Raw genomic sequence first — 21,150 nt, 5'->3', positions numbered from 1 at the left:
CTGCCTGCATTTTTACAGTATTTGCTTTAACTGTACTGCTTGCAGTATTGCAGTAAATGAACAAAAATTGGATGAATGCAGTCTCTAAAAATGTCATCTTTTTTGCTCCTTTGGACTTTGGAGTTATATCAACAATTCACAAAATGAAACTCTGGCAATGTCAGTGGTAACAAAGCTAATTTGGTAATCATAAATGTATATGTGTGTCATGGTGTCATCACCTGTTGACACCTAATTTACAGCTTACAGCATGCTGGTTACAGTGATATTCTAAGACTTGTTTCAATCATTTAATATTCATATTGTATATGTATATTATGTCCTCACCTATGAATTCATATCATATGAGCAAACTCAGATGATATTAAAAAACTGAGCTACTAACTCAGTAGTTCTGTTTTACACAAAGAAGTTATATGGGGCTTTCTGGATTACAATGATTGAATGATCATTTCAGTCCACAAAATAAGACTCCACAAGTCCCAATTGGAAATGCATTGAACCTTTAGCAATCAGAGAGGCAAGTAGAATGGTGACTCTCCTCCACCTGACAAATATCCAGCATAAACAAGGCTGACCGTCACACCAGTCTCATGCTGCCATCAAAACAAACAGGCCAGACCTGAGTGTGGACACATGGCACACATGGCTTAGTTCTCTTCATTGATGGCCTAATTCCTCCCTTACAACCACATAAAGGGACCTATTGACAGCCCTTCCTGAGCCCTGCTCACACATAAGTGACCCTCATTGTGAAAATATGTGTAGCACCGTTTGGGGCAAGCTGCAGTCTATTGCCCTTCCCTTTAAAATAACATTTGGCTGAAACTGCATTTTGCCCCTTTCCTGTCATGATACTGTGACTAAGGCCTTTTCCACATTTCATGGTGGTTTGTAAACAAGGAAGTCACTTACACAGAGGACTGTGCAACATTCTAAGTCAATGAATGAAAAAAACGTGTTTTTTTACAAAAAAAAAATTCTAACAGGTGGCTATTTTCAGTGAAAATGCACTTATTTCTTCCTCCCTCAGTCACTACAGGACCATGTCTCATCTTTCTTGACCCATGCTGAGGAGGGTGAGGCTCTACTGGTGGACCTGAAAATCTTCTCTTCTCTTCATGTTTGACATGGCCACCTAATCCCTTTTGTTCTACCTCAAGAGCTTATTTCAGAGACAACTGCAACCATTGTAACAAAACCATTGACAGAAACACTTTTCATACTCATTTGATGATGGATTTTTGAAGAGATTTATCATCGTGTCACCTCAAGGTTTACTTAGTAAGAAGGAACATCCACTGTATAGAAAATCACAGACACGTGAGATCTGTCAAACCATGGCAAACTCTGAAAAGCGGATGCAATGTTTGGAAAAACTTTATTACTTTATTGAAATGAGAAATAACTGGCTATGGCAACTTGATACCCAGAGAAAGCCATGAAAAGCTTTTACCCATGAAAGCTTTTTTTTAATCCAAGGAAAATGCATGGAGTGCCATAACCTGCAATATTTTCTCCTCAGCATGAGGAAAATGTGACCATGGAATATCACTGTGCTGAAAGGTTGTTATAGCTTAATGATAGTATTTTGACAAAATTAAGGACAAAATTTACATTAACAAGCGATTATCTAGTCCTCATTTAGACAGGCAAACAGCAGGGGGAAAATTCAGTTGATCCATCAGAAAAAAATAATATGATTATCATCTTCCACAATTATTCACTCTTAGATGCTTTATGCATGAGATTACACAGTCTTTGAAATTATTTTGATAGAACACATTTAAATTAGATGAGAAAACGCAAACATGCAAGGTAGCACTAAGAAAACAGTAAAAACTAAGTCTATATTCCTACAGAGGAAGTTTTCTTTCAATCATTTCCAAATATGTATCAAATACCTTATTTCCTGTTCTACTGAGTAACAACATTTTAGCCCCCAAAAAACTATATTTATGCATTTAAAAAGTTAATACAAAATATATCACTTGAAAAATGTGTGTGCTGTGCTAATAAAAGATGGACAAAAGTCCAAGTTTAAAAAAAGCATTACACATCTTATGTAATAGTCCTCTCCCAACCTGTATTCCCCCTGCAGACAGCACACCAGACCTGCAGAGGAAATTAATATTTTAATCTCTCAGCCAGATTCGAAGAACAGCCAACGCTCTGACAGTGCAGCAGATAAATAAGTCATGAGCTGGAGGTTTGAATAACAGGGCTGGACAGTCAGTACTGACAGCACACGCTGGGAGGACGTGTACAACTCTTGAGTTTGGCACTCACACTCAGATGGGATGCTAATGACTGATGGCCAGAAAAAAAGTTGTGTAAATAGCCAACAACTTCACATATACATGCAGGAAAAACAGCTCTATGCAGATATCATTTGCATACTAAGGTAACTTGACCTTTAGAATCTTACACAATCATTTTTCATTAACTTACCAGCACAAGCATTGTACAGTTTCCTTTTCAAGATGTAAAAAAAGGGGATAGATTCACAGCCACCTTACAACAGATAGCATGAAGCTGAATGAGGTTTAAATGCCACACCATGGCCAGCTTGAACACTAACAACTCATACTGTGAGAGCATCAAGAGTTTTTATCCTCTGCAAAATGTTTACTACAAAAAAAATGTAAATCACCCTCTAAAGGAAAGAAGGCTCATTTTTTTTTCAACAACTTTTTATTGTATATTTTAAAATTATTAAAAACTCGAATATCAAGGCATGTTTCTCTTCAATCATGATCTTCAAGGTTATTGAGGGTTTGTCTATATCAATGCACAGCACTGCTAACTATTAATGTTACAACTTTTTAGACAGTTTCTAATTGACATTTCTTACATCAAAGCTTAGTTCTTGCAGTTATTACTCATGGTATGAAAGATATTACATCATTTAAAAACCTGCCCCAGAAAGACAAAAAAGATACAAGATTATAAACAAATTTGGTAAAATGTTTGACAATGATGCCATAATCATCTTTGAATTAGGGGGGGGGGCACTGGAAGAGGGTTTCTCAAATGGCAAAAAAATGAATTAAAAAAAAAAACAAAAAAAACTTACAGATGTCAGAATGAATGAGGTGCATTATAGTCATTTTACACAATGATATGTGACCAAACTTCATGTCTAAGAATAATTTCTAAATTTCACTAAGCTGTATACACTTAAACCCAGTAATTTATCATTCCGTCTCTTTATGCAATAGAGTCACTGAACAACAGATTGTTCAGTGACTGTAAGTATATCATGGAGCATCAGTTTACCTTTATCAACAGCCATGAGTTTGTATCTTGATGAAGTCCACACCAGAGTAAATGAAGTCCAGTTATGCAAACTCCCAAATCAAAAAACTGAGTTTAAATAGAAGGGTGACATGAAATGATTGAAAGTGGAAAAGAAAAGCAAGGGTGCATCTCGCTCTCTCTCTCTCCACACATATCTATCTATACACATGTATGTATATATATATATGTGTATATATATATATATAAACAAACAAATTAACCTATCCCCGAATATAAACAACAAATAGCACATAGAACTAAAACAGTGCAACTGTATGACTGTAAGCTGTGTTGGTGGTTTTCCACCTTTTCAAAGTGTGTTAATTTCTTTTCTGTATGTTGCACTTAAGTTTCTAATACTGCGTCCTTTCCTGTAGTGTAAGGGGGTAGGGCAATAGTGGGGTTACAGTCTAATGAGGAAGACTGTAGTTTATGGGTTAAAAGGCCTCCAACTTGCCTTCTACTGGGCATATGCATTCCTGAGTTAAATCCATGCATAGTAGTGGCAACACCATTTTTCAAAAATCACAAAAAGGGCTTGTTGTCTAACTCTTACTGTTCCTCCACAGCAAACAGTTCATTGTTCATTGGGTGCTACAGTTTGTTAATAGTTGAGGAGGCGCTCCCTTTCTGTACCAGCGAAGCGCTTGTTTGCAGAAAACACCTTTGCTCTATTTACTGAAGGACCTGTAAGAGTTGGAATATAGAGGACTGCATTTGGCATCAATGGTGTAAAGTATTTATGTCTTTTTCCTCAAATGTGATACTCACCTATATAACTAAGTAGTACAGGGAGGAAGATGAGGCCATGCGTTGCCCCAAGAAGCACAATGGCCAAGTACATCCTGAAGTAGAAGACCTGGAAGATCTGTGACTTAGAGAGGGCCAGAATCAGGATACCTCCAAACTTTGTTAATGTGATCCCACTAAAAACCTGTAAAAAGAAACCAACCTGATTTAAGAAACAAAATGACACAGTTTTTGATACAGGTCTTATTATACATCAAACTTTAACATAGTAAACTATTTAAGCAGACAGACAACTCAAATTCTCCCGCCAAAAAGAAAAAGCAAAACAAAAAAAGCAAACTCAAACCAAACAATAATATTATGCATCCTATTACATACAAAAAGGCCATTAGTGAATCTGCTGAGGTGAGGTGAGACTTACAGAACTGCCCATGTGAGCCAGGGCCTCCTCAGCTCGCTCCACTCTGTTCTTCTTTACACTGATGGAAAAAGCTCTAACAATATGACTGCAGAACTCCACAGAAATACCACATGCCTACAACAAACCATGAAAAACATCTCTGTCACCAAAACATGTAAAATACAGTCAAACCGTTAGTAAAGTTTGTTTGTTGCATGAACACACATAGAAATGTGTGTTCCATCCTTCTCACCATAACCAGGTTCACGAGGGACACTGCGTTGAGGCTTATGTCCCAGAGCCACATGACCCCAAACATGTTGACCAGGATCATGGCGATGGTGATAGTGACTATAACAGCCGACCATAGCTCGAAGCCTAACAATACTGTGGTCACCACAAATATGGCCGACAAGGAAACACCCAAGTTTAGAGCTGTGTCATTTGCGATGGACAAGTACTGCTCATAAAACACATAGAACACGCTGCAAAGGAAGAAAATAGTAAAATGTTTCAAAAAGGAAGCCATTATGTCCACAAAGCAATTTGTACTATTCTCACAATAGAAATGTTCAATTTTAAAATTTTGTTCTGTGGTTGTACAATGACAATGAAGCTTCTATTCTAACAGCATATCCTGTCAGGCATTTCAAGCTGTAAAATCAGCTATTTTCCAATCTACAAAGCAATTTTCTTATTATGAGTATAACACTAATAATAATGTAATGATACTAATACTAATAAGTCATTTTTAGTAGTAAGTAATATACAAGTAATTGCCATTTGCCAACAACTGCCATAACTGAGGCAATGATCCAAACAAATGCTAGAATGATTTTTGTGCTAAGATGAGGGCAGGGAAGATTACTTCACTACAGATGGTCAATGCTGGCAATTTGTATTTTCTTTACTGCCCATCTATGCATCTTTAACCCATTTCTCCAGCTTTGTAACTGAAATCTTGAATGTGCAACAAGTACACTTTATTTACAAGAGTTACCAAACAAAATCGAATCTGCAACATCATAGAAAGGCTAGTTTTACATTACAATAATTATTATTTACAATATATTTTTAACTGGTTTGAGGAACACTGATTATAAGAGCTTACCTATAGGCAAACACCTTATGACCCATGGATTGGCTAATATTGTGAGCAAGTATTCGGGCCATCTTCATAGCATTGATGAAGTCTGGGGACTCCTTCAGGATTGTGTGATATGTCATAAAGTATGTGGCTCCAATGGCTGTCTTGTTAGGATACAGGTCAACTGCCGTTGCGTAAGCTGCGTGGCCACTAGAGGGGTTATAATACATTGCAAAAGGAAATGTTAACTGCGACTGATGAGAAATTGATTTTTTTTGACAGCACAGAAGTTAACATATTTTGAAATTAGATAGAAAAATTACCCCTTTCCACATTTGACATTAGGATTGTCTGACAGGAACATGGGTAGAAACCGCATGAAATCTTCTCCCACCGGCCTCTGTTTTCCACTCTGAGTCATGGGCCGACAATGAACACAGGAGGGATCTACCACTGGAAAACATATGCAGAAATAATCCAAGTCTACTGTGTAACACAAAACCTGACAAGACATTCCCATTCTTCTTCTCTTAATCGAGTGCAAAAGCTGAATGATAGCAATTTGCACTTGTTTGAGTTGTTTGCAATGCTAAAGTTCATAACAATAGGTATACAAACCCCAATTCCAATTAAGTTGGGAAATTGTACAAAACGTAAAAAAAACCAGAATACAATGATTTGCAAATCACTTTCAACCTATATTTAGTTTAATGCACTCCAAAGACAATATATTAAATGTTCAAATTGATAGAAATTTTTTGCAAATATTCACTCAAGACAAAATTTAAACAAATCGAAATTAATTTTAAATTGCCCTTTGCTTATGAAAATACCAGATAAATGTTGATATATGGACTAAGGGTTGTGTGAAAAGCTGTCAAAGCACAATTAACAAAAAAAAAAAAAAAGCATGTACCTGAGGCATTACAGAAGTCTCCAGTTGAGTTGTTGTACCGACAGCAGTTGGACTGAGGCTTCACCCAGTCAAAGTAATCATCCAGCCAGGAGGATGGTGTGAAGGCAATGGTGGTGCTAAAAGCCAATGGAACAGCAAACTTTTTTAATGCTAGAAATAGTATAGGTATTTTTACTGGCTGTGGCATTGGGCTTACATTGAAATTTATGATGTAGGGATGTCAAAAAACTGACACCAAAATTCAGAAAATTTGACCGCTGTGCATGAACACAATTATGCACTTGATTTCTCTAAAATAAACACCATCAGTTACCAAATCCTTGCTCAGAGTAAAGTGCCTTAGCTCTTAAGCTACTGTACACTTCTATCAAGGATCACATCCACATTAATTTTTTGTTTCTGTGAAGATTCACATTGGTATGATATGACCAACTTGTATGCAATGGGGGGATGGAAGAGGGTCAGGCCTAGACTACTGCATTTTTGGTACCATGACTTCTCTTATGTTTAAGTTCTGGTTTGGACAGCTACATTTTTGTTATCAGGGCTTCTCTAATGTTTAAAAAAATTAACAAAACATTTTAATCAAGTACAGCTTCAAGATACAAATGAAGGAGTACTTAACTTATTTCCATTTCATGGAACTTTGAATCTAATATTTGTCTTCCTACTTCACAATATTTGCCGGACGGCTATACTTAGAGGTTAATTTTAGGATAATTCCATTCCCCTTTATTTAAGACCATGTCGCTCATGAAAATGTGAATCTATGGGTTAAGAAAATTCATATCCTTCTTGTTTATATAAATTATTTTCCACTTTTATGAGATAAAGGTCAATGTTTGTCCTATGCTGGTTAGAAATGAGTTTAGAATCATCAATTTCCATCCATATTTTATTATGAACATACAATTTCCTAAGATTTCGAAAAGTTCAATTTTAATTTGATTTTCTTACTTCTCATTTAGAGACAAAAAAAACTTTGTTCTAGAAACATGCATCTTAGACTTACTAGTTACTGATCAGTGAAGCTGTGTAAACCTGCTGGACCAGGGAGTTGTTGTTGCAGCCAACCCCTCCACACACAGCATTCTGGTCCACAGGGCTACTGTAGTTGAGACCGTCCTCTACTACAAAGTAGACAGGAGCTCCAGTGTGGAGATACTTGCTTAAGTTTTTGAAGTATTCCAACACGTAAGAATCCTGGATTAGACAACAGGCTAGATTAGACATATTAGACAACAGATTGTCAGCATAGATATGCTGGTCAGATAATTAAGAAATGCTGTTGACTATTTTACATATGGAGTAATACTTCACAGTCTGCTCTCATCTAAACAGGAAGACAGTAAAGCATGGTCTATGCCTAAGTAATGTGTTCAAATTTACTTGCAATTTACTGTTCAGAACACATGCTCAGATTGCACCAGCAATGTACAGGCTTTGGATACTCCTCTTTGCCAACCAAGATAAAAGGGCATAACAATAATGAAATCGTGAAAAGTAGATGGATTAAGTTCTCTGTGTCCTCTAATGACAAAGCTGATGTGACATCAGCAATGTTTCTAAGCTGGAAAAAGGTGACTGTTTCCTCTCTAATATGAAGAGAGAGCATTCTGTCAAGGAACACACCAAGGTTCCTAACTGTCACTGAAGTATATGATAATGTTCAAAAGAAGAGTTGAAAAAATTACTTCCCTGATCTGATAATTATCAGTTCTATCTTGGCTGGGAGCAGGAGCAAAAAATAGCAGAAAAAAAGCTTAGTTTAGTTTCCGAGTTTAAGTTTATATGATTCCAGTTTGTCCATGTTTAATGTTATGTGCTCATTCCAGAACCTATCCTTTCCTGTCAATCCCAAAGAAAACCTCAACATTTCATCTTTGCTTTCCAGCTCTGCCTTTTTTGGTGCCACCGTCTCTAAACCATACATTGCTGGTCTCACCTGTCTTGAATACCTTTTGTTTTTATTGCTGCTGATTGTTTTATCATACCTGACATTTTTCTCAATGCGTTCAGAACGGCTTGCATACTTTAACACACAGTTATTCAAAAATCTCCACATTTATCTCTACACATATGTAATTCTTGTCAAAATATTCTTCTCATGGCAGCTGGACTTGACTCTCATCCCTTGAAGATATTTCACCTCTCATCTGAGAGGCTTCTTCAGTTCAGATCTTAAGTCTGGAACACAGGTGGTTTCTGTTGTCAGTGGGTTTTCTGAAAGTCTTTTACAACTCCAGCACAAGTCAAAGGATGATCATCCCAAATTCTGTGGCAACATGTTTGTGGAACTGAAGAAGCCTCTCAGATAAGAGGTGTCTTCAAGAAAGAAAATCAAGCACAGTTCCCACGAGCAGAAGATTTTGACAAGAATTAACCATGACCTGGATGACTGAGAACTTCTATGTCAATACATATTTATTCTGTGTTTTTGTAGCTAACCTGTCTTTTCCAGGGCATACTTCCATTTTTCTAGATTTTCCTCCACCTGGTCCCTGTTCTAGGGACAATAAAACAAATCAATTTGGCACTCTGCAGTGAAAGTAGCTAGCCGGCTAGTTAGCGACATCATCTGCAAACAGTCCACTGAGATTCTTGTCTAACCTCATATGTCAGCCTGTCCTTCACCATAGCAACAGAAGGGGTCTCAGAGCTGATCATTGATACACTACACTCGCCATCTCGAATTCCCGTCATACTTACAGCACACCTCACATTGGTCTTACTGCCCTCATACATCATTATAACATACTTTTCTGCCACACTAGACTTCCACATATAAAACAAACGCTCCTCCAATGGCACACTGTCATATTCTTTTTCTAGCTCTGCAGAGGCACAATGCAGCGCCCCCTGACATTTCCTGTACATTTAGATCAGGGGTGGGCAAACGTTTTGACTTAGGGGCCGCATTGACTTTTAAAATTTGACAGACGGGCCAGGTTAGCACAAGATACAATACAAATAAAAAAATGTAAAAAACGCATTTGTTAACTGTACACATCAGACTCGTTCGACCTTTGTTTTAAACATACAACTAGCTTGGTTTTGAAGTCTCTGACGTTTGCTTGCATTTCATGCACAAACCAGTTTTTCCTTTGTAGCTTCATGTCCAGCTCATTAATGTGTGTCAGTTCTGTGCCAATCTGTGTGATTCAGCTCAGGAAAAGTGTTCTCAAGTAGCTCCCAAAATGAAATAATCTCCTGTTTGAGCTCCCACATTCATTGATCCAATCATTCAAATCAAGTATGAATTCTGTACCAATCTTTGGCGGGCCAGATTAAAAGGACCAACGGGCCGGATGTGGCCTACCCCTGCTTTAGATCAACATTGTCAAAGTTAGTATATTGCATCTGTTGTATTTATTTTGCATGGCATCATACTTCTGCCCACAAATGCCCACTTCTGTCCTCAAGCAGGACAAACTCTAAGATTTTTTGTCCCATTTAACCCCTAATTCACAGTTGGGCAGACTGCACCAGTCAGCCCTTTTTGAGGACGGCCAGTATAGCACAACAACTATAGCAAGTCAGCATAGACATCTGTTAGTGTTGGGGAAAGACCCAACCCAGGTCATGTTTAAGCCAACTCTGGACATCATCTGGTAGTGTGCGCTGCTTTATGACCCAACTGCAGATCTATGCTGCTAGCAGTCAATGAAAAAGAGTAGGTGAGACACAGGAAATAATGTCAGAAGAAGACAGGAATCAGCAGCGATATCAAAACAACAGTGGTGAACAGAGATGGCAGGAGAGTCGACAAAGCGAAACTGGCCTTGATATGCGCAAACTACAATAACTATATACTATACTGTTGGTCAAGTAGACATAGTTCCTCTCAAGAGTTTTGCACATGTGTTGAGTTGCCCTCAGTTTGTTTGTAAAATTGTGTCGTCTGTAACCCCACATCAGCAGTCGTTAAATGTGTGATCCCCAGTCTTTCAGTTGCCATTAGAAAGTCCGAAACCTCATTAGTGAGTCCTCCAAGTCTTCAAAATTGGTAACAACTGTGAAAGTTGTGCAGTGTGTCCCTGCTAGTCCAGCTTCCACAACTCTTCACCATACCTTCATTGTATGGCTCATCAACTTTATTACTCTGAAGTTGCCACAACTCTGCCAGTCTCCCTTGTTCTTAAAAACTCTTAAACCTCTTGTTGAAACATCTAGGGAAAAACTCTGCCATCTCTCCTAGACAGTTCCATATCTCCACAGATATCCACTATTTCCACTCTTCACCTCTTCAGTGCCCTCCTCACTTCCTTTTTCCTCATCTATGCTATTTCATGGTCCACAACAGTCACCTCCTATATTCTTCTTTCTCTTTTGTCTTCCTCATTTATCAACTTTTCTTAATACAGTAATCTTTCCACCTTCCTATCACACTTGTAACTCCAGTCAATTGATGTCCCTCTCTATCCTTAAATCACCCAAATCCTGCTGCACATGGTTACTCATCGCTATCTCTCCGCTTTGCCAACCTGCATCAATCAAAGGCATTCAAGTCATGTGGGTCTGCCTCTGCCACCTCTACCCTCACACTGCGTTGCACCTCTGTACTCCTAATCGATACTTCTATTTGCTTCAATCCCCTCAATGTCCCACTTCTTTACTAAACCTTCTCTGTGTATACACAATAGAATGCATCTTTATTTACATTGTCACAAGCACAGCAAAACAAACATGTTCATCAATCGGCACATCATTCATACTAAATGAATAAATGGAAAATAAATCCATAGAAATATCCATTCATGGTCTGGCGCTTAGAAACATAGTAAAAATGAAAACATAAATTATTACAGTGGGACTCAAACACACTGACACACAATCTGCATGGTAGCTAGTTTTAGTATAAACTCCTGCACTTCCTAATTCAACTACATTCAACTCCAATTTCCTTCCAAATGACACACAAATTACTCTCCTACCTGTCCTCCTAATCACATTAACTGCAGTTGTCAAGTCACTTAGAAAAACCTCCTGATCACCCAGAACCTATCTCAACTCCTTCCTGAAAAACCACTCTTTCATTTTCAGGCCTCTTCCACTTTGTCCTTTGCTCTCCCTTCATCCTCGTCATTTTCTTTGTCACAAGATTCATCCCACACACCACCATCCTATGCGGTCTTGCAACACTCATTCACCATCACTGATCTACATCAGACAACATTGTCTATACAAGGTGCAGTCCACCTGTATGTTCCTTCCTCTGTTTTTATAAGTTACCCTGTGTTCTACTGCCTCCACCAAAACTGCCCATCACTTAAGTTCAGTTAGTTACTGATCTATGAAGGAATTAACCCTGTATACATTACTGAGCAAGGCAAAAAAACTTACATCAGGCATGGAGAGTTTCTGGTCCAGTCCAATTTCCACTTTATTTATCACTGCAATACTAAAGGACAGCACTCCCACAAACACAGCCACCTGAAAATAGATAAAAGATTTAAAGGAAATATTGCTTTCCAACATATCTTGATCATTATGAATAATTCAAAGAAAAGAAGGCTCATAGTTAACACTATAGAGTAAGATGCAACTAACAAGACAAGGGCATCCGAAGTACTTACTATGATTGGCCGCACCACTTCTTGATGGATGAAAGGGGCATAGACTTTCTTAAAAAAACGGAATAGGATACTGTCGGTCTTTGTTTCCTGACCTTCTGGCAGCTTCATACAGCAAACGATGTCAAAACGATTTACCTTTTAAAAAGAATATCCCTTAGTGCATATTCCAAACCATGTCACGCTTAGGAGAAACTGCAATTGTTCCTTTAAAGTGAATATCCTGAGACCCCTTGTTTGAAGTTTGTTCAAAGTGTGCCCAACATTTCACTCAGTCTCACCTCTTGTCTCCTCAAGTCCAAGCCAAGCAAGCTGACAAAGCAACTGATCTGCAACAGGAAATCAATAAAAACAGCCAAACCAGCAAACAGAGAAAATGTCCTCACTGCCGGCATATTGGACAGTGCCCCTGCAGAGGGAAAAAAAAAATCAACTGTACTATCAGCATGAGACTCACTGCAAAACTTCGACACTTTCTAGAGCAACTATGTCTTGATCAAAACCTTTCTTGACTAATGTTGATACATCACTGAGAAAACACATTCAACATCAGTAAATACAAAGCCTTATTTTTGAAATGTTTCTATCTCACCTAGGAAGAAGGCCAGCATCTCAGAGAATGAGGAGAGGAACATGCTGGGGGCTACATCGCCAAGAATACGACCAATCTGCTGGTGAAGTTCTTCTTGAGGCAATCGCTCATCTCTCTATTAGAAAGTTTAAAATGAAGAGGTTTGACTGGTTCCTGGATGAAAAACAAGTTCACTTTTGCTGTGCGATAATATACAATTTCAATTGACTGAATTATTTTAAAAGAAAAGTACCTGATATGTTTGTACTATAATAAATATATTGTCCACACCAACAGCCAAAACAAGAAAGGGGATGACCTCAATCACAATGAGTGTCAGTGGGATACCAAAGTAGCTGAAAATTCCCAGTGAGGAAGCCACAGAGCTTAGCACAATTAGAATCCCTGATATACCCAGAGAAATCTTAGAGTCCACCTGAAAGACAAAAGAATGAATTACCAAACCATACTAAGCTTCTTTCTTCTATATGTATAACCATGTGTAACTATAGCTGATTCAGACAATTTCCAAGGGTGGTAAATTGTTTGAGGCAAATTGTTGAAATATTTTCTTTCTCTGTTTTCTGTTTTTTCTTGAGCACAACAATCATTTAGGTTGAATATTGTATGTGTTTCTAACTAAACGCGCCTGTTTCAGCTGGGTATGGTAAACAACTGAGCTTAAGTTTGCAAGACTGATGTAAACATTACTTTAAAATTGTAACTTTTAACTGTATCCAGCCAATTAAATAGTCAGTTATGAGGTGTCTTCAATGTGAGGAAAAAAAAAAAAATCTATGTTTTTTTTTTACACACAAACTGCATTATTTATCATAATACGACTGTATTTTAGATTTAACAGAAATATAAAAGGCTGTATAAAAGAAATTTCTTCTTTTAAGTTATGTAAGAGCTATGCACATTTTTTCTCCATTCTATATTCTGAGCCTCTCTTGAAACTGCTCATAACAATCCTTGGGTTGGCTTTTAACTAGCCTGCCACATAGTCATTTATTAATGACTATGTGGCAGGCTAAAGTTATTACTTTGCATAAAAATAGAATAAGAGGGTCAGCTTGAATGAATAAGGATGTTCAGCATTAATTCAAAATTGATTATGTTAATAATTAATGTGCAATATTTCCATATTCCATATCCCAGCCAATTTTCAAATAATGAGGACAGCTTTTATGGGCAAATGGTGTAATTTCACCAAGAGCTACAAGTGGAACAGACCATCCATTTTATTGGTCGAGTGCCAAATTGTTGAACATGTTGTATAAGTTCTGTTGAATCAAATGATTTCATCAAAGGCTTAAATCACACCCAGGAAATGTAATTTGAATGCTAACAACTATTGTAGGAATTAATTTTCTTTTGCAAACCAAATAAGCACGAGTTGAAGAATATGATAGAAACATGTGACTTAGCTTTATACCATGACTCTCCTGAAGCTGTGGATGTGACCCAAGGCTAGGGAGATATAGATGAACATGATAGCATAGCTGATGACTATAGTGCTGATGTCACTTTTGCTCTCTCTGTCAATTTCATCTTCAACACTCCTCTCTGTACTGAAGGCTATTGTCAGGTTGGGATTTTTAAAGTTTTTCATGTAGTTGATGAATCTGTATTAGACACATAAAAACAGAAAGCAAAGAGGTATACCATTAGCAGTTTATAAGGTTCAGTATAATCAATCTGAGAAAAAACCCCAGTCTCACTCTTTTTCCCATGCCCGGGCTTTTCCCAGCCTGACAGAGTCATTCAGGTAGTTGTTGAGAGGAAACGTGATCACTAGAGCTGTTGCGTTGTTGTAGTTGGTGTCTGTGAGGTCAGTAACAACAAACAAACATGGCACATTTATTCTACATTAAAGAACTAAAACGATCAGCAACATGCACATGCATCATAGAATGGGCAAATGATAAGATCAATGGCTAATTTTACCACGGACTACTTTCCGTTAACTCTAAATATATAAATAGCTCACCATCATAACCCCCAAGTGCCAGCCAAGGGAAGACAGGGCCTCCAAAGGTCCCAAGGCAGGGATCATGCAGGAGAGTGGTATCATTAAGGGATGCTGGTGCACTGCAGTTAGAATATATACAGTATTAGGCCTGATCATTCCATCATCTGACCATCATCATCAGTGATTTAAGATAGTCTGATACACATGAAGATATAGAAAACTACCTCAAGACAAGCAATGAGGATATAATTACTATTTCTCCGGAACTTTTTAATCTTCAAAAAATTCAGATATCTCATGGAAGCTGGTCCTTAATTCCTTCTGCAAGTACAGCAATTGAAAAGCAACTACAGTATTCGGAGACTGTCAGTGCTTTTTTGACTGCCGAAAAAGTAACATGCCTAGCACCCTAATTGCTCTTGATAGCCATACAAAAATAAAAAGGGAAAGGAACTAAACCAGTTTGAAGAAAAATCACCTGACACAGTAGAGGAAATGGCTGTGATAGTCAGCATAAATAAAGAAGTCATCTCCAATGCTGTGGTTGAGTGCAGCATGGCTGTTTTGGAAGTAGTTGAGAACACTCAAGATGGTACAGTTGTCATTGTACGGTGCCAAAGGAGCCAAGCAAATGTCCTTCAGGGTAACATTTTGGCCTTCATATGTAGCGACTATCCTTTCAATATCAAGCTGCAGATCTAGGACCTAGTTGTGTGAGGTTAGAAAAAATGAAAGACATGTGAAAACAAATTGAGCAGTTTCACAGGTGTTGAAAATCTTCAACAGAAACATTTATATTGCCTGGTGATTTTGACTTTGTTTAGGACTGCTAAATACCTTGCATGTGTCTTGATTCAAAGTAAAGCAATTTATTCTGCTGAATGTTTTTTCCCTAAAAACTGAACCCACCTGATGCAGAATATCTTTGTCCAAAATAGCACCAAATGGGACATCTGATCCTCCAAAGTACGGGGAGTAGATGGACGTTTCATTGATGGGCGTGGTTATAATGAGCTGTGCAGTTCTGAAGAATGGTCCAAAGTGGCTGTCAAAATAGTTTTTCTCCAGTCGTGCCTGACTGCCTGAGGCTGACCATAACTCAACAGGGTCAGTGGTAATACGCATAAAGAGAAGTCCTCCAGATGAGGCTACAACAACTATTAGGCTGCCCAGTATAACCAGACAGGGATAACGCACACAGAAGGAACCCCAGGTGCTAAAGAAGCTCCGAAGAGCATTCTCAAAGCGCTCCCCAAGTCTCTCACAACATGATGCATCGGCTGGGAAGAAAAAAGACTTGGTGTTAGTTTGCACTGTGTGACAAAAAACTTATACTATGTACTACACCTAAACTCCAAAGACATTACAATTAATGATATGATGCATTCCTTTCAAAATCTCATTGTTGTGGCAACTGACTTGAAAACCTTCAACTTGTGCAGGCTGAGATGGCTTGTGTTACATAAGCCATCATAACCTAGAGATGCCCCCCACCCTGGCAGTTTTATTCGGAAACTCCCACAGGCCATTACAAAGAAGCCCCTCGGATGAGGGGTGCAACATCAAAGTCCAGAATTTACCAATGACCTGGCTGACTGAGAACCTCCACAGAAATGCTGCATAGATTACAGAAAGAAAACCGAACAATAGATTTACCTTGATCTGGGTCATCACTGTTAAGAGACAGTGGGTTATTGCTACCCAATATGGGGCCATACTCAGACATGATTCTGGTTTTCCTGAATACACACATAGAAACATGATCAAATATTACCGCACAAAAAAACAGATCAAAAAAGACAAACACATCGTACTTTGAAATACACAATTTCTTGCTGGAGAGGAAAGTCAAACGGAAAGCATGAACTATTAACAAGTGTATCAAGCGAAGTGTCATGCTGCTGAGGCCCTAAAGTTGCAAAAAATCTACATTGATTTGAAGGATTTGTGTATGTGTGTCTGCCTGTCCGTCTAGGAGGGGTGACAGCATTGAGAGGGTGGATATAAACAGTGATCTGCAGTTTTCGGGGAAAAGTATAAAAGGACAACTGTGATCCAATATAGTAGAAGCCCACACAGGGGGTGTAATCTCAATAAAAATGGTAACACACTTAATGCTGAGAAGTGAAGAATAGTATTTTACCTGTAACACCAGGTTCCGAGCACAGAACCTATAAAGATAAGCAGGAAGACTATGTAGGAGATCCACATGATGACAGTCATAGCATCAACACCAAGGATTGTCCAGGGAGGAGGTATGGGAGGAGGCACAGGTTTGGGGCCACAGGCCTTTGAGCAATCCTGACATGAACAAGGCCCTGAGCCATCCTCTAGGCCTTCTGTGCAGTCATAGGTCTTGTTGTTCATGGGAGTGTAACCCAATACCGGGTCATCTGGAGTAAATAAAAATTGTCAAAATTCACATCTCATTTATAGACAAAGACATTTAGTCAAAATTCAACATAATTAAAGAGCATTTTTTCTTTAACTTAATGTATGAAACATATGTGAATGTGCAACTAAAAAAGATTTACCTGAAAATATTGGGTCGATAGGAAAAGGGGTTTGTCCATTGTTAATGTCAAACATGTACTGGATCCAGTTAGTTGCATTGCAGTCCTTTGCGTCTTTCCCGCACAGTAGTGATAAGGCTGGCACGTTGCTGGAGGGTGCCTGTACGTCCTTACAGGCATTGTACATGGCTGAAAATTTTCAAATGTTTATTTTTGGGCAAAATACTTACATTGATTAACTCTACTACAATGTTTTATCTGCTACAATAGTTATGCAACCGGTAATGAAAATAATGACTAAGAGCACCACCTCATATTAAAGAGAATTCTTTTCATTTCAATTTTTTTCTTTTTTTTTAAGCATGTTCATTCTTGGTTTCAGTTATGACAACATGGAGTGACATTACAATTAACTCACCATTTGCGAATTTTTTTCCAATGTAATACTGCACCTCCAAAACACTGGTATTACTGGTTTTAGTAGCATTCATGAACTGACTCTGGTGGGGGCTGCATGTCAGCTCACAGAACAGGTTAATCAAGTTGTAGAAGCAAGCAGGACACCTGCACAAAACATGGTCCAAAAGAAAATGCTTCAATGTACTGAAAGGAAGGAGGGAAAAAACTTGATAACACTTATGAAGAGGTTTTGGTCAAAAATAAAAGAAAAAAACAATGCTGGGCTTGGCAAATGATAATGATTTGAAATGGTACAGAATGACAATGCCCTTTTAAGGATGATGTGTCAAATTACTTAAACAAAGCACATACCGAGACAGAAACTGAAGGGGTAGCTGTAGACTCCCTTTAAGGGTTTGTAACTGTTCAACATTACAGCAGAGTTTGTGGTCTCCATAGTCATATCCTGGACATAGCTCCTGCATGTAACAGTGATATTGTTTGATGGACAAGATGCTTTTTTGAAAGTTGGGAAACACAACTACATAATGTATTTTTTCTTCGAGCAGGAGATTAATCTTGGTATCAGACTAGTACCTTGAGTAGGTCTAAACCCTCTGATTCCAGTGCGATTGGTGCACCAGAATATTTGCAGTTGTACTTTTTTCCAGGCACCTTTTCAGACTCCTCACATTCACCATACCAGACACAGCGTTGTGCTTCGACCTGGTAAATTAAACAAGAAAAAATATTTTGTACTGTGTTTTCACAGAGCAAATTCAATTAGTCTTTCTGTTTCGTCATAACTGTCAGGAGCCCCCTTGGATGTATAAGGATACTCAAAACCATTCTGACCCACTCATTTTTCTGGTCAGTGATGTTTGTGATGGAATATGTGTGCCTACACCATTGTATGATTATATTATCCTCTAGACAAGTTTCATTCTTCTGTGTTTCTTTTGTCCTCTGCTCTGTATGGATACAAATACACTTTTTACTTCTGCAAAAATATTTCCTTTTCAATGTGGTATGTGAAGGGCAAGCTTAGTAATAAAAAAAGAGAAAAGCAGTTTGTTTAGTCATATCTCACACTGTGAAATGGCACACACACATTGGTCAGATTTCTATGGCAACTGCAAACAGCTTTGAAGCTTATATTTTGGACTAGTAGCTACCAGAAGGTTTTTCTACAACTCTTTGAGAAAAAGATGTCACCAGCACTGTTTTCATATTCAAAATATGCATATATGAAATTAATTAATCTGTCTATTCAGCAGCATGCCCTCACATGCTTTTTTAGGAAGGAAGTTAATTCACTTACTCTAGAAACCATTTTCTGAGTAGGCGAGGTGTCAGTCTCTGGCCTACTTCTGTCTTGTGTTGAGTTCATTGCTCCCCAAACATGCAGCTGCAGTCAAGCATAGCACTACAACTGTACCAGCTATTCATTTGTCTTGTGTCAACTTGGACGACCAGGACTTTACCCTGAATTTATTTGATGGCCAGGGGGGTTATTTTAGGTGTTTCAGTAAAAACAAAAAATGTATTGATCCATCTCAGGCCTCTCAAACCTTTCATTAAAAGCCCTTGTTTCTTCTCATTCTTGTCTCTAACTAATCAAAGTGTTTAACTAAATCTAAAGCTTTGGTTTTGAAAGGGAGATTTTAAAAGGACAATGAAAACTTATCTAGAGAAGTCATGATTAAGTTAAAACTTATTTTGGCATGGGTTCTAAGTTCTGTAGCTTAGCTCCTGAGCTCTGACCAAATTTCTTGATTAAAAGAAGAAACAAAGGCTCGAGGTGTGGAAAAATTGATAAGAAGAGGCCATTATCTAAAACTGATTTAATCAAATCAGATGAATAAAGCAGAGAGCATCTTATTAAAAAATGTGTTAACTGGAACTTTATTTACATGCGATAATTTAAAAAAAATCCTTATCCTTCAATCTTGCTATTAGGACAGGACTTTTAATTTTTATTCATTTATAATTGATGACCGTAGCCTCTCATCAAGGAGCCTAACTAGGCTCTCACTGCCTTCTTCTGTTAGACTCTAAGAAACTTGAATGAGATATGAAACCTCTTAAAATTAACAACAAAAACTAAACAAGTCCAGCTGCTCCAACAAGATGACCAGTGCCATTATCTAGATGTACCAGACAAGTTGAAATAATAGTAATGCCATTTGGCAGAAGTAAATAGGCTAGTGACACAAGTTTGATATTGTATATAAAAAGTTAGTACATTATTTCTTTAGTGTGAATATTTTCTTTGAACTGAATACCATAACCCACATTACACGGTTCTAAGAGTAAGCACTTTTAATGGTCAATCATGTTCAAGTGTTTCCCTAATACCTCAAGGTTTGGTTCTTGGTAATAATTTCTGTCATTTCCTTGCTTCACTGGAATGCAGAATGGTCTTTGGTAAGTATAAATAAGAAAATACTTCAACAGCACCAATACTCCATCTTTCAGTTGGTTACTATCACTTTGACAGAATTAAACTTGACAAATTGTCATGGGGAATTCATATGGAGAATAATGGCATCTAAAAGATACGAAAATCAAATTGTTATAGTTTGTTAAATAATTTGTTCATTTTTTTACTCAAGCGAGTCCGCCACGCACATTTAATATACCATTAATAACTACTTAATCGGCGATAACAAAATATTATAGCAGGTCACTTTGGATTACACCAAACATTAACTCGTCCAACTCTAATAACTTCTGTCCAGCTTCAAATATGCCGCCCATCCAATACACTGTCCGATTCACTTGCGGTAGACAATATAATAACTAATGTTTGCTATTAATGTACTGACAATGATTTTCCATCCATCTTGTTAGACATTCGCAGATTACCTCCTTGCTATAGCTTTATACATGCAAGTACGAGGTGACAAACTCACGACTCTGAAGAAGTAATGGATAAGGAATGTTTAGAACCGAACAGAAATGAATCCTGTTGCTAGCATTAGCTTCTGCGGATTTAACACTACCCTGACGACAGCCCACCAAGCTGAGTCATGTGATTCGAAGAGAACCCCAATTAGGTCAACTTACCCATCCTAAATGTCTTTCCGACAGGAATAAAATGAGGGACAGGAGAATGACCCCTCTTCCCAGTGGGAAGAGTCCCATCACTCTTACTGAAAGAGTCGACACAGAGTGACAAGACGGTTGAATTTTCGCATTTCTTGTGGTGAGCTTTCTTCTTCGTTGGATTATTTGTTTTGAGCAAAGAAATGACAACTGTCTATAACACTGCCACTAAGCGGTACCGATTAGTAACTACAACTGTCTAGAGTGTTCCATGTGAGTCTTCTTAGAGTTCGGTTTTTCCTCAATTTTCGTTGTTATCAAAGTTTATGAGTCTATGAGTTCGGCTTATTTAAAAAAAAATACTACTACTGCTTACTACTACTATCACGAAAATACATGCTTAGAATAGGTTATTTTTCTATAATAATGCCGAGCAACTTATTTTCTGGTATAATTTCTTGGTGTCCATATAATATTTGTAACATATTTTGGAGAATTGGGTCAGAATTCCCAAAAAGTCGAAAATTCTATTAAAGCAGTCAAAATAATAAAATAGAAGATAAAAATCTGCTTTTAGAAATATTTGTAGAAATACTGTGGGAAAATTGTCAAGTGGGG

At 37.8% G+C, this 21,150-nt stretch overlaps 1 protein-coding gene across 3 annotated transcripts; it reads right to left on the bottom strand.

Moving 5' to 3' along the window:
- Positions 1–2,675: 2,675 nt before the first annotated feature.
- npc1 (Niemann-Pick disease, type C1) lies at positions 2,676–20,715 on the bottom strand. 3 transcript variants are annotated; one of them, XM_086172382.1, is made up of 25 exons: positions 20,554–20,715; positions 18,082–18,210; positions 17,857–17,963; positions 17,504–17,649; positions 17,107–17,274; positions 16,716–16,965; positions 16,229–16,311; positions 15,482–15,852; positions 15,051–15,277; positions 14,591–14,691; positions 14,322–14,424; positions 14,036–14,225; positions 12,851–13,033; positions 12,619–12,733; positions 12,308–12,435; positions 12,030–12,164; positions 11,797–11,886; positions 7,466–7,656; positions 6,454–6,569; positions 5,861–5,990; positions 5,562–5,747; positions 4,704–4,935; positions 4,472–4,585; positions 4,072–4,234; positions 2,676–3,987 (listed from the first exon to the last, which is right to left on the bottom strand). In XM_086172382.1, exons 1-25 carry the CDS (start codon positions 20,629–20,631, stop codon positions 3,905–3,907), a joined length of 3,819 nt encoding a protein of 1,272 aa, XP_086028508.1. In that variant the 5' UTR covers positions 20,632–20,715; the 3' UTR covers positions 2,676–3,904. The 3 variants fall into 3 exon arrangements, with proteins under 3 accessions (XP_086028508.1, XP_086028510.1, XP_086028509.1); XM_086172384.1 differs by having other exon boundaries at positions 12,030–12,077; XM_086172383.1 differs by lacking the exon at positions 20,554–20,715 and adding an exon at positions 18,806–18,908.
- Positions 20,716–21,150: the final 435 nt, after the last annotated feature.

The sequence above is a fragment of the Fistularia commersonii genome, chromosome 25 (genome assembly GCF_037954325.1).
Source record: "Fistularia commersonii isolate RoL2024-O1a breed Wild chromosome 25, RoL_Fcom_v1.0, whole genome shotgun sequence".
NCBI classification, from domain to species: domain Eukaryota; kingdom Metazoa; phylum Chordata; class Actinopteri; order Syngnathiformes; family Fistulariidae; genus Fistularia; species Fistularia commersonii.
This window is presented reverse-complemented; position numbering and strand designations above follow the sequence as displayed.